This window comes from Ictidomys tridecemlineatus, chromosome 6, assembly GCF_052094955.1.
Source record: "Ictidomys tridecemlineatus isolate mIctTri1 chromosome 6, mIctTri1.hap1, whole genome shotgun sequence".
In the NCBI taxonomy this organism is placed as follows: Eukaryota; Metazoa; Chordata; class Mammalia; order Rodentia; family Sciuridae; genus Ictidomys; species Ictidomys tridecemlineatus.
Genome location: NC_135482.1, coordinates 10,773,116 through 10,788,145, shown reverse-complemented (window position 1 = coordinate 10,788,145; position 15,030 = coordinate 10,773,116). Strand labels below are relative to the sequence as shown.

The following is a 15,030-nucleotide window of genomic DNA, read 5'->3' as shown; positions in this document are numbered from 1 at the left end:
CTGATTCATCCTGGCAAGTGGCACCACAGATAGAGGAAAGCTAAAGGAGCCAGGAGACTTCACACATGTCCCCAAGGGTGATCTCTGAGGAATCTCAGGTCACTCTGAAGAGTAGATAGAAACAAGGTCAGTTTTGCTCTTAAATACATGGCAAGAGAGTATACCCTAAAAGGACAGTCCTACATGGACATTTTAAAGCAAAACAATGGGCTTTCTTAATGTATTTAAGATGTACACTTGTGTCAGCCTTACCTAAAATAAGTAAAGCTGGGGGCTGTCAAGGAAGCATCTGGTGTGGCAGTACCTAATAATGATGATCACAAAGGACTCTGGAGTCATGTTTTTCCTGAGTCAATTAGAGCATGATGTCATACACCTATAAATCTTCCTCACCTCCTATATTGACAAACTGTTTTTCACTGATAAGATTGAGTCACTGTCCTTAGGGTTTTCAGAGACCAGCTGCAATACTAATTGCTTTTGAGCTAATTATTTACAAAAAAAAAAGTAATGTTTTGCTCTCTTTATTATTGTCTTAGCATGATCCCTGCCCTATGTGTGCCTTGTCCAGTCACCTGCCATCTGCCATTCTGGACCTCTGGACTGCTCTGATGCTGAAAGACCACCTGATAGAGAACAAGGACTTTGGATCACTTCCCTCAACTTCATCTCCTTCAGCAGGAAGCAGCTTGGAGATGTCGTAGCCCATTTTTCATAGAAATGGAAGGAATAAATTGACTGTGGGGAATTGTAACAGGGTCCCCTCTATGCTGTGAATGTAGCCCTTGCTGCTCTGCCTCTGCAACTTGTTTTTTTAAGTGGACATTTTTCTTGCTCTTCCTCTCTCCCTCCACTCCCTAGTCTCTCCCTCTCCCTAGTCTCAGGAGAAACAGGATTACCTTTGTTTCCCATCCTGAACAGTTATCTGTCCCTGAGTTCACACCCACCATGAGAATGAAGTCATCCAGCCTCCGAGTGAATTAGCTGTTTGAGTCTCTGGGCTCAGAGCCTCTGCATGGAAGAATGACAGGTGCAAGTCCCTGGCCCTCTAAAGTCTCCCTCCTGGGGTTGGGACAGGGCTGTGTACCTACGTAAGATGTGGTGGGAGAAAGGGGTTTTATATTGTCACAGGCAGCTGCTTTTAATCTATAGACTGGGTGTTCCTGTAGGGTGCTGCCCAGCTCAGAGCCAGAGGTGCTGTTTGGATTCCCATTCCACAGATGTGGAGCCAAGGTTAAGGCAACTGAGCAGCCTGATCACCCCACTGCAGCGCTGAGTGGCTTCTGGGCTGCGGGGTCCACCTGGCAGCTGCTGTGTCTGATCTTTGTGCTGGAGGGAGGAGCCTCGGGCTGCTTCGCAGGAGCTAGCCATGCCCCAGCTGGCCTCTGGCTTGGATTCTGCAAATCAGCCTCCTGCTCAGTCACCGGGTGGGAGGTGAAAGTGAAAGAAAAAGTGGCGCTTTTCCGGGAAAGCCCAGGTCTTCCGGGAACCTGCCTCTTTCTTGTTTTCAAAAGTTCCAACAGCTGACATGCAACGGCCCCACCCATAGGGTCTCCTGCATATCTTGGGAGGTGGTGGCTTGGACAGGCCACTGCCTCTGCCTCTGTCCCTGTTCACAGCTCGCTGCTGCAGCACCACGGACCCTCAGGGAGGTGAGCACAGAGGTGTGGTGGCCCTTTCCCCCAGACCTGGAGCAGAGGGACTGCAGGCTAGGGAGCCAGGGCAGGGGCTGGGCTCCTGAAGGAGCAGGTGCCAAGGGTTGGCTCCTGACCCCTGGCTCTGGACAAACAGCTGTCCTCAGGGCGACTGGGCTTTGCCTCCCCGCAGCTGGGAACTGTGCAGCTCAAGGCTCCGGGCTCCGGGCTCCGCTCCTCTCCTGAGAAACCCGGGGCCCCACAGCTTCAGGGCTCCTCTTGGAAGAAGCTGCAGATGACTTCGCCTCCTGATGCAGCCCCAGCGTCCCGTCCTCTGGATTCAGGATTATTTCGTCCTGTTTACTTGATGAAGGATGCAGGGAGGTGTCCTGGCAGTTACTGAGCCAGGCATTTTGCAGAGATTTCACGGATAAAGAGAGAAACTGAGGGCAGCGAGGACAGTCCTGAGACTGTAGAGCTGGAAAGGGACGGGAGGGGCTTTGAACCCACTTCAGCCACCTGTGCCTCTGCTAAGGAGAAGGTCTGTTTCCCCTGTAGAGAGGGCGAGCAGCTCCCCTGCCAGCCAGGACACCCTGCCGTTCTGAACTAGGTGAGCAGAGAGACCCTTCAATCATGGCGTTCAGGAGGACATCTCCATTCTACAAAGGTAGGCTTCCCTCCCGTGCAGCCACTTCACCCTGGGAAAGTGGAGCCCAGAGATGGCTTGGTGGGAGAAAGACAGAAAACAGACTGGCCCAGATGTTGAAAACCGCACGTGGGCTGGGGTCGCGGGTCATGGCGATCCCTTGTCCTGCGTGGGTGGATCCCAGCGCTGCAAACGCAAAAGCAAGTCCCCAAACCAAGGGGACACCAGGACCTGTGAGACATATTTCTCTGGAGCCAGCCGCCTCCCCTCTGTGAGTTTCTGTTTCCCTTCCTCCTGGGCTCCTGCTTCCTCACTGATGAAGGCTGAACACTGGAGAAGCCGTCAAGGCAAGCGTGTAGAGCAGGGTTTACTTAGAAGGCCGTAACCCAGACTTCTCCCGGGAGGAGAACGGGGCCCTAGCTTGTATCCTGGTATCCCAGGAAGTGAGGGTGTCCTGCCCTTTACACATCCTGGACCTTCTGTGTCTTCCTGCCTTCTTTCCCTTATCTTTCTCCTTGCTGCACACCTGAGTAGGCCCAGGAAAAGTCTTCAGTGGAATGGCCAAAAGGTGAGAAGCCCCTGGGCAGGGGGAAGGGCTAAATGGAGTGAGGGGGGAGGGAAGCCGGCAGGGAGAAGTGAATGAACAACATTTACAACTCCCTGAAGGGAGGGACAATTCCTGGGACCGGTTCTTAGCCCTGGGTTGGAGCAGAGCTGTGGAGGAAGGGCTCCAAGGCAGGAACATGTCAGTACCTGGGGCAGTCTCCAGCTTCCCAGACCAAAACGGGCCTTCCCTCTCTCCTGCTGGACTCCTGTCTGCACGCACTGCCTGTCTTTCATTCTGGCTTCATGACTTCTCTTCCTCTAGGGCTCCCCTGTCCCTGGCTTTAACCTCAGGACTGGAATCCAACTTGAACCTGAGTTTCCACACAGCACATTCACACCAGAACAGTGCCTGGGCCACGCTGGGAAATGCCTCCTCCCATCCTCTGGTGTTCACAGCTCCGGGGACACAGGGATCTAGGGGGCTGGCACCTTTGTGCAATCAGTCCATCAGGCAATCTCAGTGCCCCTTTCTCCTCCCTTCCCTGGCCTAGGCAGTGGATGGTGGGCTGGGCTTCAGATGGGGTCTCAGTTCTTATATTGTATGGGAAATCCTTGTCCCTCTCTGCTGCTGTCCTCGACACCCACACCAATCCATTCTGTGACCAGATCCGTGGCCGGGGAGGAGATTCCCATGCCAAACAATCCTGCACTTCTTAGTGGGGACCAAGGTCTGTCCTCCAGTTAATCAATTGTGACCTACCAGGGGCTAGCCTCAGGGTCCTGCGAGATGGGGGCTCAGGCCCACCAGACCCTCCCACTCAGAGGCCAGTCCCAAGTCCCAGCCTCTGCCAGAGTGCCCTCCAGGCTCCTGGAGCCCCGCCCTCCTGGTGAGCATACAAAGCAGGCTTGATTTAAAAAGGGGTAAAATCGACTTCTCTCAGGAGGGAGGAGGGGCCATGACTGGCATCCTACAAGTCAAGGAGTCGTGCCTTTTTATTGGTCCTAGGCTTCCTTTGTTCTCCTGCCCTCTTCCCCTTATCTCTCTCCTTCCTGCTACCTGACTGGGCCCAGGAGTTGCAGGGTGGGGTGGCCAAAAGGTGAGAGGCAGGTGGGCTGGAGGGGCCAAGGCGGAGTGTTGTGGGCAGGAAGGGGGCATAATTAACAACTCCCTGTGGGGAGGGTCGATCCCTGGGACAGGTTACCTTAGAACAGGTTGGAGCTGGGGCAGGTGATGTGGATAAGGTGGAGGAAGGCTGGAAGTCGTGAGCGCTTTCATCCTCCCATTCTCTGGATCCCACCCTTGCCTATCTGCCTGTCTAGTTCTGGCTTCAATTTTATTAAACACTATAAGTCACAAAATCAGACCTAATATTCATATGTCCCTGGGAATACAATCTCTACAGTCTTTATAAATGCCTTATCATGAAAAAAGGATTTTTTTCTTTAACTGGGGATTGGACCCGGGGTGTTACCCACCGCCTTTTACTGTCTATTTGGAGATAACAATGATGCTCTGGAAATCGTAGGGTCACCAGATGAAGATCTGTCAGATGAAGAAAAACATTTCTTGAAGTATCATAGAGAACAATTTTTGAAAGATTTCCCCAAGTGGAAACAGGAACAAGAAAAAACCATCAGAGAGCTCCGTGCCCGGGCAGATGAGGTCGACGCCACCCACGAACAAACCAACAAGATCAACGTGGTGGCCCACTCCACAGCTGTCTTCTCTAGAGCCATGAGCCTCTTGGGGATTGCCCTCGCTCCGCTGACCACAAGAGGAAGCCTGACGCTTTCAGCTGCCGGCAAAACTTTAGGGGCAGCAGCTGAGGTCACCAGTGATGTGACCAACCTGATAGAAGGGTCCTGCAATAAAAAAGTTAAAGCTCAGGCCACCGGGCACGAGCCTACCAGTGAGCCAGAGTTGGAGCAGGTGGATGAGAAGTCCATTCTCACAGCTATGACTAATATCATGGACAAGTTTCAAGACACCTCCAAGAGTCTCAGGAAGAGCAGGCGTGCCTACAGGGTAGCCCAAGCCAAGCCAAGCTTGGCTAAGGCTGCCAAGTATCGCCTGACAGGTGGCAAAGTCTCAGACAAAACCAGCAAGTATGTGCAAAAGGCCTTTGATGGCACACCTCTGGGAATGACCAAAAGTGCTCTCTTGGAGGGAGGTGCAGAGACGGCTGTCCACTTCGTCCGGGATTTGTGCAATCTCTCTGACACCTGGAAGAAACTGAAGGGTGGAGAGAGGGCACAGCAGGCCAAAGAACTAAGGGCCCAGGCCCAGGAGCTGGAAGAGCTGGTGACACAGTACAGCCACCATTATGAGCGGCTACAGCAGGTGAGCTCAGGATGTTGGAAGCGGGGGCTTTGGCCCAAATCCTGGGAAACCAAGGTTGTCCAGAAGGGATTAAGGGAGTGTGTGCTTGTGAGTGTGGCAGTGAAGTTTGCACCGATGTCCTTGAGGACATAGCATATGGTGGCCCTGAAGGCCCAAACTGTAAGAGGTTCCCCTGGAGATGGCAGTCCTGCACAGACCTGGTCACTTGTTCCCTCTCCCTTAAGGCTCCTTTAGGACCCCGTGCCAGGAAGAGTATCTTCAGGATACAGGAGATCACTGAGCCATATGGAGTGCTCTGGACTCAGTTATAACCCCCTCAAATTATTCATCAAACGCCCAAGCCCAGTGCGGCATGCTGGGGGTGGGGCTTGGGGAGGTGACGGGGTTGAATGCAGACCTAAGGACAGGCCCTAATCTGATGGGATCAATGTCCATATAAGAGGAGGAAGAAGCTGGAGAGGGTCCCCCTGCCCCCAAAGCACCACACGGAGAAGCCCTTTAAGGGCACAGAGAAGGCAGCCACCTGCCAATAAGAAAAAAGAAACCCCTGTTGGGAGCCCAGTGGGCCAGCTCCCTGACCTGGCCAGCACCTTGACCTGGGCAGCACCCTGACCTGGGCCAGTACCCTGACCTGACCAGCACCCTGACCTGGCCAGCACCCTGACCTGGGCCAGGGGCCTCTGGAACTCTGGGAACTACGTGTCAGCTGTATGAACCACTCTCTCTGTGGCTTCCCTCATGGCAGCCAAGACCAGCCTGACGGGGTGCCGTGGCTGGCCAGTGTCCCGCTCTGCTCCAGCTGCTCTATCAGTGTGTGTAGACCAGGTGATTTGTGAACCACAGAAACGTGTCCTGCCCAGTTCTGGAGGCTGCACGGCCAAGGTCCAGGTGCCTGCAGAGGCAGGCTTGGTGCTGGGGAGGCTCCCTCTGTGTCACAGAAGGCCCCTTCTTGTCCTTCCTCACCTGGACGGAGGGGCAAGCAGGACCCTCAGGGCCCTCTCATAGGAGCCAGTCCCACAGGTGAGGCCCCGCCCTCACGGCCTGTCACCATCCCAAGGCCCCGCCCCCTAGGGCCAACACTTGGGGGTTAGGGGTTGACCTGTGAATTTGGGGGAACACAGATATTCAGGGCCTAGCACCGAGTTCCCCAGGATTTTCTGTTAGCTGCAGGGCAGGCTGAGTGAGTGCTAGCTGCAGGGCGGGCTGAACTGTCCACCCCACTGTCTGGCTCCTGACCACTTGTTTGCCTCAAGGCTGAGCACCCAACCCCCAAGACCCCCACCCGCCTGGTGCAACAGAAACCCACATCCCGCCCCTGCCCGGTCAGCCTGAGAAGCAGAAGTGACACCCTTAGCAACTCCTGTGTGACCCAATCACTGCAGGCCACCAGGCAGCTCGCAGACCCAGACCCCACTAGATTTTGGCTGTAAAAACTCTCCTGGCTGGGGTCGTGGCTCAGTGGTAGAGTGCTCGCCTAGCGTGGGCCAGGCCCTGGGTTCCATCCTCAGCACCACATAAATGAAGAAAATGAGGATGTGTGTCCAGCTACAACTAAAAATAAAAAAATAAAAAGTTCCTCCTGCTGCTCGCTCTCTGTCTCTCTGCTCTCTTTCCTCTCTCCTGCTCTCGCTCTCTCTCTCTCTCTCTCTCTCTCTCTCTTCCCTCCCTGGTAATCAGAGACCACCGCAATAGAGATCTCTTGGTCTCACCGAGTGTCTGGTCACTTTCCTTCTCTCTTTTTTTCTTTCCCGCTTTCCTCCTTGTCTCTCTCTCTGGGGACTGAGCCCAGGGGCACTTTTATCCTGAGGTAAACCCCGGTCCTTTTCATTTTTTAAATTTTGAGCCAGGGTATCACTAACTGATCAGGCTGCCCGTGACCTTGGGATGGTCCTGCCTCACCTGCCCCATAGCTAGGATTTCAGGAGTGGTCAGTGCATTCAGCTCTTTTCATTTTAAAGTTAATGACATGTAATAATTGTACTGTTTTTTTTTTCTCCCAGAAACTCTATTTTCGTTCTATGTTGTTGCGTTTCGTTTTGTTGTGTTGTGTTTGTTTTGTTTTGTATTTCCTCCCACAAATTCTTGAACTCTTGACAAGAAGAACAGAGCAAAATCTTTTGTCTTGGGAAAGCAACAGAGACTCAAACTCAGCCTCCATCCGAGGCGCAGGACAGGTTCCAGGGCCAAGGGAAGCAAAGCAATTAACCTAGTGACCCAGGAGCGCCACTCGGAGGGACCAGAACCTGCTGCCCCCCTCACAGCACAGCGAAGGTCACAGGGAGCGGAGACCCAGGTGGAATGGCAGGATGAGGGCCCTGGCAGGCGCAGGCACAGCTGAAACCCCCACGCATGCGAAGACTTGCAGACCCCAGCCCTGCGTACCTTATAAGCACTATAAAGCTACACATTTCTGTCTTTTGGTTGAGTGTAAGGATGGCCTTAGGCCTTAGCCTAAGCAACTCCATTTTAAAATAAATCTGCATGCTCACCAGGCAAGCCACAGAGCCCCCAGACAGTCAATCAGGCACAGCCTGATAAAAGCAAGTCACTTTCCACAACCCTGATAAGAGCCAGAAGGGTATCAGGGCGGAAACCACCAGACCATACCTCCATTCTAATATGTAAGATGTCACTAAGAAAACCTGGTATCAGCTGATAGGGACCCAAAGGGGAAGCAGAAGCTCCCAAAATTTAGTATAAATAATGGAACAAATGAATATTCAGCCAGCCGACACTGATGCCCACATGCCAGAGACCCTCATGAGGACCTGGACTACACCCCAACTCGTCTCATCATCTGCCTGATCCTCTGCATCGTCCTCACCGCTTGCTTGCAAACTTGACAGCTGCCTCTTGATCCTAGTGGGAAAGGCGACTTCTCCTTATGCCCATCTCCTCAGCCAGCCGCCAACCCACACCAGGAGAACCTCCGTCGGCTCCTGACCTGCTCTCTGCATCTGAGTGTGTGGGCATCTGCTGGACTTAAGGCCTCAGACTTGAGACTTTAAATCTAGCACCTAAACTCAGCATGCAGAGGGGATTCTGTAACAGGTCTGTCAGGATGAAGTGTGTTTGCAGTGCTCAGAGTTAACTTAGAATTGTTCGCTTTGAATTGATTTGTCTATAGCAGTGCCCAGCATTAAAGATTGTCATTCCTTGATTAAGAACCTATAGAATGAAATTGTATTAAGTGATTTGAGTGAATAAAATATTGAAAAGGGCAGAAGTGCATGGATATTCTTTATCTCTCCCTTCGAAAGCAGATGTCACACTTTTGCCCATTGCGACATTGAGTCAGGCCTGGATTTCCGTCCTCCCTCCTGCTCCACCTAAGAATAAAGAGCCTCACTCCCGTGTCCTCTGCAGGGTCTGGTTCTTCTGGTGGGGGGAGCACAAGTGAGAAGTTAGCTCTCCACCAGGTGGCCTGCCCCACAGGGTCCCTGCTGGCTCAGAGCCATGTTCGCACACAGTGGGATGTCCCTGTCCCTGGAACCTGCCCCACCAGATCACTTGTAGGAAGGAAGGGGGCCCAGGAGCCCTCTGTGTCCCCCACAACCAAAATCCTCCCATGTCCTCAGGACTGCTCAAGTCCCCCTGTCTGTCCCGTCCACCCACCCAAAGATGACTTTGCTTTCCTGGGCTTTAGCTGCTGTTTTGAGAGTCAGCCATGAGCTTTGCATGCGATTTTTTCTCTAAAGAAAAGAAAGAGGAAGCCACACTGGCCAAAGGTGACAGCAGTTGCTATTCTTGCATGGAATTCCCTTCTGTGCTTCTCTTGGGTTTTGAAGTGCTGGCTTTGCAAGACCCTCCCTGCAGGCCGCGTGATTGGCGTTTCTCTCTATTCCCAGGCCCCTCATTTGTCCACAGAGCTGTCACTTATCATCCTGCTGCTTTCACGAAGCAGAAACATCTAATATTCCACGCCTTCACTGGTTTTCATAGGCGGTTTTCCCACATCTTTTATGGGTGCGCTATCTGTACATAATGATGGACTTGTTACTCATCCGTTCATGCACACAGTACAACAGGACTATTTGGCCAATTATCACTCCTCTGCCCTTCCGCCTCCTTCCCCACCTCCCAATCCTGGCCCCTCTCCTCCACTGGTCTCCCCTTGATTTTCATGAGATTTCCCCCCCCACACACACCCCTTTCTTTTCCTATTTCCTCTCTAGCTTCCTCACAGGAGAGAAAGCATACAACACTTGACCTTCTCAGTGTGGCTTATTTCACTTAACATAATGTTCTCAAGTTCCTTCCATTTTCCAGAAAATGACATAATTTCATTTTTCTCTATGGCCCCATTCTGTATACACACCTCATTTTCTGTATCCATTCTTCTGATGATGGACACTGAGGCTGGTTCCATAGTTTGGCTACTGTGAATTGAGCTGCTATGAACATGGGTGTGCATGCTGATAGCATGATGGCATTAATTCTTCAAAACAAATACCAATGGGTGATAGAGCTGGGCTATATGGTGGTTCAAGGCCTCATAGAGTTTAATATGTTGCAAAGTATTCACTTGACCACATACAGTATTTTTCTTTTTCTTTTTGCAGTACTGACCTGGCCTTGCTTGTGCATGCTCCTTGAGGGCTCAATGGCTGAGCTGTATCTCCAGCCCCACTCCCATTTTTGAGATAGTGTCTTGTTAATTGCCAAGGCTGGCCTCACACTGGAGATCCTCCTGGCTCAGCCTCCTGAGTAGCTGGAGTTGCAGGTGTGCACCAGCACACCTGGCTATGTACAGTCCTTTAATTAGAAAAAGATAGACATTGATGTTTTAAGTGCCCAAAACCAACTCAAAATGACTTATAAAGTAAAAGGAATTAGTTGGCACACAGGCTTCACAAGCTTGGGGATACCATGGACTCACGTGTGTCTGGAAGCAAAAATGTCACCAGCCATTTGTTTTTCTGACTCACACGTTTCACAGGGCACCCAGCCCCAGGTGCTCCAGGTTCCTGGAGGAAGTGGGCAGGGAGAGACCCTGGTCCACTCTGATTGGCCAAGCCTAGGCCCCGCCCCTGGCCCCCTGCTGCTGGGAGGCTCCTTGGGAACCACAGGGGAGGAGAGGGAAGGAAACCCCAAGCAGAGGACCTTGGCTGTTGGCCTCTCCCAGTTCTCCAACTTTTAGATTATTCAAGTTTTTATTTGCACAGTGTTGCCAAGTGTTTACCTAAAGGCAGGGTCCCTTTTCCCTCCTGGAATTGTGGACCCAATAACAAGGTGGACTGAGTGGGGGCAGGGCGACAATACTAATAGAATGGACATCTGTGGCCTGAGACTTCTTCGTATGATTCTTGGGAGTCTCCTAATATTGGAGTCCTCCAATTGTGATAGCTCAGATAAAGAACTACCGCCTGAGAGGCCACCCTGTACACACCTTGTACCCTAAGAAATCTGGGGAAGATTTTTGAGCACAGGGACAGTCAGGTACCGTCTTGCAGGCGTGGCCCAGTGGTCAGTAAATCTTGTGACCTGGGGTTTTATCTTATGTTTTTTTGGTACTAGAAAGAGAACCCAGGGGTGCTTTACCACTGAGCTGGGCCCCGCGCCCTTGTTTATTCATTTATTTATTTATTTTTCGTTGAGTTGGGAGCTTGTTTATTTTGTGAAATGGCTGGAGGTGGGGGGTGACCCAGAGAATGGGGGTTCCAGAGCCATCTGTGACCCTTCCTTGCTGGGTCCAACTTCTGGATGTAGGTCTCCTCAGCCATGAAATAGGTGTCACCTGAACAAAGTCCAGCACTCCATTGGGGCCCGCAGGTGGAGGGCCACTCTCAGGAACAGGTCGGGGTACCTCCAGAGAAATTTAAATCCTTGCTGAGGCTCTTGGGCAGCATCACAGGAGCAGGGAGAGCTCCTGCTTCCCTGCACCTGCTTCTCGTTGGAAAGCCCTCCGTCCCGTCCCACAGACTCCTTCAACTTCTGACAGCACTTCCCCTGACAACTCAGTAGGTCCCTGTCCCCACTCCCCCTTCACCCCAAGCCACCCAGCCCCCTCCTAGCCACCGGGGTCCCCTGAACAGTCCACTCACCTCCTTACGTCTCCCCAACAGTGAAATCCTCACACTCCTGCCAGGAGAAACCCACCCTCCACCCATGTCCTGCAGGCCACCCAGCCCCCGCCACCTCCCCACTTCCTCTGGGTCTGGTGAGCCCCTTCTGAGCTGTCCCATTGGTAGAGTCAGGGCAGACATCTCACACCGTGGGCAGTCTACACACAGGAATGCCCGGGGTTGTTCCCAAGGGGACACCTAAGTCCCCCCATGGCTCAGTACCAAGTAAAAGACGACTCAAGTAGCTTCATGGGTGGCGTCCCACAATATAGGAAACAGAAAAACAGGCGTTTTCTGCCATGATCAGGTTCAATATCTTATCAGAAATGCTTGGGGCCAGAGGCATTTTGGATTTCAGGGCTTTGTGGATGTGGAATATTTGCATATGCATGATGAGAGATCTTATAGGTCAGACTCAAACCTAAAAATGAAACCTATTTATGTTCCATACCCGCCTTGTACACAAAACCTGTGTAATTTTATAATATTTTTAAAAGTAATTTTGTGCATGAAACAAGTTTCATGTTGTGGAGTTTCCCACTAGTGGTGTTATGTTGGTAACTCAAAAAGTTTGGAATTTGGGGGCACTTTAAATTTCAAATTAGGGATGTTAAACCTGTAATGCAATTCAAAAACTTGATTTACACTCATATATTTGTTCTTAACAAGCAGAGAATGTATTTTTTTGAATATCTAGGGAACATTATAAAAACACATTATCTACAAAGATAATCTACAAAGAAATCATAATGAGATTTTTTTTAAAAATTAACTTTACGTTCTATGACCATATGACCATATTGCCACAGAACTACAGTTTAACGGCATATGGATCATGAACTGTTTGCTCATTCTCTAGTCCTAATTGGGTTTTAGGAATCGAGCACACAGCTTCACTAATTTTTGCACCCTTTCCCGGTGTCTGGTGGAGCTGGGGAGTCCCACCTGTTTCCTGATGGAGGTGAGGTGTTTCCACACCCTCCAAGGCCCCCGTCCTCCGTTGCTGCTTGTTCTCTGTGCATGTGGCAATCTCCACAAACTTGGCCTCTAACAGACACTGCTCATGACCTCTGGGCACTGGAGGGAAGAAGCCCAGCAGCTCTGCCTGGTTCTCAGGCTTGTCCTGGCTTAGGACAAGGTCAAGGTCATGGGGAGAAACTGCTTCGTGTCTTGTTGGTGCTGTTGGCCGAATCATTTTCTTCTCATGCTTTCCAGAAGGGGACTCAGATTCTTCTCATGCTGAAGGTCACTCTACCCTCTGCTCAGCCTCTCTTCTGTCCCCACCAGGGAAAACTCCTCTTCCAAGGGACCCTGTGATTGGACCGGGCCCACCCATGACCTTCCCTCCTAAGGCCAGCTGATTAGGAACTGTAATGACATCTGCAAAGTTGGTTTTTCCTGGGTACCATAACAAATTCAGTTTCTGGGGACTAGGAGGGGAAGTGTGGGGGTGGGGCTGTCACATCCACTGTTCCCATATCTCTGAAGGGTAATGCTGCAGCTCTTCTGGCACAAGACCCACTGTCACCTGCCGTGAGAGCAGCACCAGAAACAGTGGGACTGTGACCCCCTGAGCCCACCCAGGTGACCCTCTCTGTCCTCAGCAAACGCTCTTGGTCCCAGGTCACCATCTGGACCTGTGATGGAGCCGCTGGAGAGTGGGAAGGGGCTCGGGTCTGAATGTGGGGAATCGGGTGCCTGCAGTGCAGGTGAGGAGCACATCCCATTCCTGCCGCCTCCCACGAGGCACTGCTCCCGTCCCTGCAGGGATTCTGTGGGTGCCACCACACCGGGCTCCTTATTAAGTTGTTTTTATTTCATTGGTTTTATGATAAAACAACACCATTATTATAGCAAAGGTCAGTAGGACAGAAGGATGGGAGGATCAGGTGTGAATTTCCCATCAGCCCAACAGTGGTGAGCCTGTGCGCCATTTGGTGGACTTCCTTCCAGAATTTTCCCTAGTCCCATGTCTCCTCTGGTTCCCTTTATTGACGTGCACCCTGGGCCTCTTTCCAGGTCAGCCCCAAGAGCTGCCTGGTCCTTTGCCCATCCGTGGCCTTCGTTAGTGCCAGGGATGTTAGTGTGGATCTGTGTTAGCGTGACGAGTCCTCCGACACGGATATTTCAAATCATTTCCATCTCTGAAACCAGTTCCAACAACTGGAGGAAGCCCTTCGCCTGTTTTGCTCAGTGCATGGCCCCCGGACTGTACACGGAATTTCTAGAGGTGGGATGCTGATGTCCGGCTTTCTGTGTTTGGGGATCCTCCAGAACCGCCTTCCAACACCCCCATCCTGCAGGCCCCTCAGCGGGAGTCTGCAGGCGCCCGCTCTCTCTCCTCGTGGCCAGCACGGGCGGGACACACTCATGCTTCTTACTTTGGCCAAGCCCATCAAAATGGTCTCCAGCAGTGGTCTGGTTTGCATTTTGGTGCTAGTGATGTTAAGCATCTTGACCTGTATTATTGGCCACTGGACATGTGTTAGTCGGCTTTTCTCCTCCTGTGACCAAGAGACCTGACAAGAACAGCTAGAGGAGGGAAAGTTTATTTGGGGGCTCACAGTTTCCAAGGTCTCGGTCCATAGACGGCTGACTCCATTGCTCAGCGCCTGAGGTGGGGCAGAACATCATGGTGGAAATGGGTGGCAGAGGAAAGCAGCTGGGGACATGGCATTAGGAAGCAGAGAAAGAGAGAGAGAGAGAGAGAGAGAAACAGGCAGACAGACAGACTCCCTTCCCACAGACAAAACATACACCCAAAGGCGCGCCCCCACTGACTCACCTCCTGCAGCCACACTCTAGCTGCCTACGGTCCCCACCTGGTCAATCTCTATCCGGGGATTAATTAGCTTAAAAAATCTAATCCTTTCACCTCTAAACTCCCTTGCATTGTGTCACACATGAGCTTGGGGGTGGGGACACCTCATGTCTGAATCATAACAGGGCATCTGTGAGACCTGTGTTCAAAGAGCACATGAAATAACCTGTTGGCAGAAAACAATGTCCAGGCACAGTTGGAGACATCAAAGGACTTTGTTACAGTTTCCCAAGACTCCAAAAAAGAATGGGCCCAGGACAGGGTGGATGGGGAGGTGGTGGGGGTGGGGAGGGGGCAAGGATTCACATTTGTTACTTGTGTTAAAAACTGAAGTTAAAAAAAAAAAAAAAGAGCGTCCCATAAAGATGTGAAACCACAAGTTCCTGGTTGTCCTGGTAAGTTCTTTTATGCTTTCAGAAAATCAGCAGTGCTTGTGCAGTGTGAGTCGTCACCAAATGGAAAAGCTTGACATTGTTGTGTGTGTAGTCCACAAAGCAAACGTAACATGGGTGATGCGCCATGGTCACAAGAAAACCTCGGCTCCTTCTCATTTGTGACTCTATAAGATGAACATGTTGAATAAAATGCTAGAAAGTATAAATCTGTGACACACTGATACCCAAGTCTGCAGGGACCAAGTTGAGGTTTTCACAGCATACAAGGATAATTCGATATGTGGAAATTTATGCACATAATGGACTATATTTGCGGCATAAATAAAAAAGGAAAATTATGATCATTTGATTAGAGTCTGAAAATTCAGCACTTCATCCAAATAAAAATATTTAAGATAGGAATGAAACACACCGCATCATGATGAAGAGTGGCTTTTGTAATCCAGCTGCCACCTCTGAAATGCTAGAGTCAATTCCACCCCATAAAGTAATTTAAGAATTCTGGCTAACTCAATAAGGCCCAGACCGAAAGTAAGAAAAAAAAAAAAGTATAGAGAAGTTGGGGGGAAGCAATATTATTTA

General features: G+C 51.2%; 1 protein-coding gene across 3 annotated transcripts; it reads left to right on the top strand.

Annotated features, from left to right (window-relative positions):
- The first annotated feature begins 1,400 nt into the window (after positions 1 to 1,400).
- LOC101970624 (apolipoprotein L6) lies at positions 1,401 to 8,393 on the top strand. 3 transcript variants are annotated; one of them, XM_040278675.2, is made up of 4 exons: positions 1,410 to 1,652; positions 2,193 to 2,301; positions 4,353 to 5,167; positions 7,168 to 8,393. In XM_040278675.2, exons 2-4 carry the CDS (start codon positions 2,268 to 2,270, stop codon positions 7,375 to 7,377), a joined length of 1,059 nt encoding a protein of 352 aa, XP_040134609.2. In that variant the 5' UTR covers positions 1,410 to 1,652; positions 2,193 to 2,267; the 3' UTR covers positions 7,378 to 8,393. The 3 variants fall into 3 exon arrangements, with proteins under 3 accessions (XP_040134615.2, XP_040134609.2, XP_077908977.1); XM_078052851.1 differs by lacking the exon at positions 1,410 to 1,652 and adding an exon at positions 2,815 to 2,848; XM_040278681.2 differs by lacking the exon at positions 7,168 to 8,393 and having other exon boundaries at positions 1,401 to 1,652; positions 4,353 to 7,161.
- The last annotated feature ends 6,637 nt before the right edge of the window (positions 8,394 to 15,030 follow it).

What these genes read in the sequence shown, in the direction of transcription:
- LOC101970624 (XM_040278675.2), top strand. Translation starts at nt 2,268, where the DNA reads ATGGCGTTCAGGAGGACATCTCCATTCTACAAAG. An exon ending in GACATCTCCATTCTACAAAG is followed by an intron (nt 2,302 to 4,352) that starts GTAGGCTTCCCT and finishes TGGAAATCGTAG; the next exon opens with GGTCACCAGATGAAGATCTG. An exon ending in ATTATGAGCGGCTACAGCAG is followed by an intron (nt 5,168 to 7,167) that starts GTGAGCTCAGGA and finishes TTTTTCTCCCAG; the next exon opens with AAACTCTATTTTCGTTCTAT.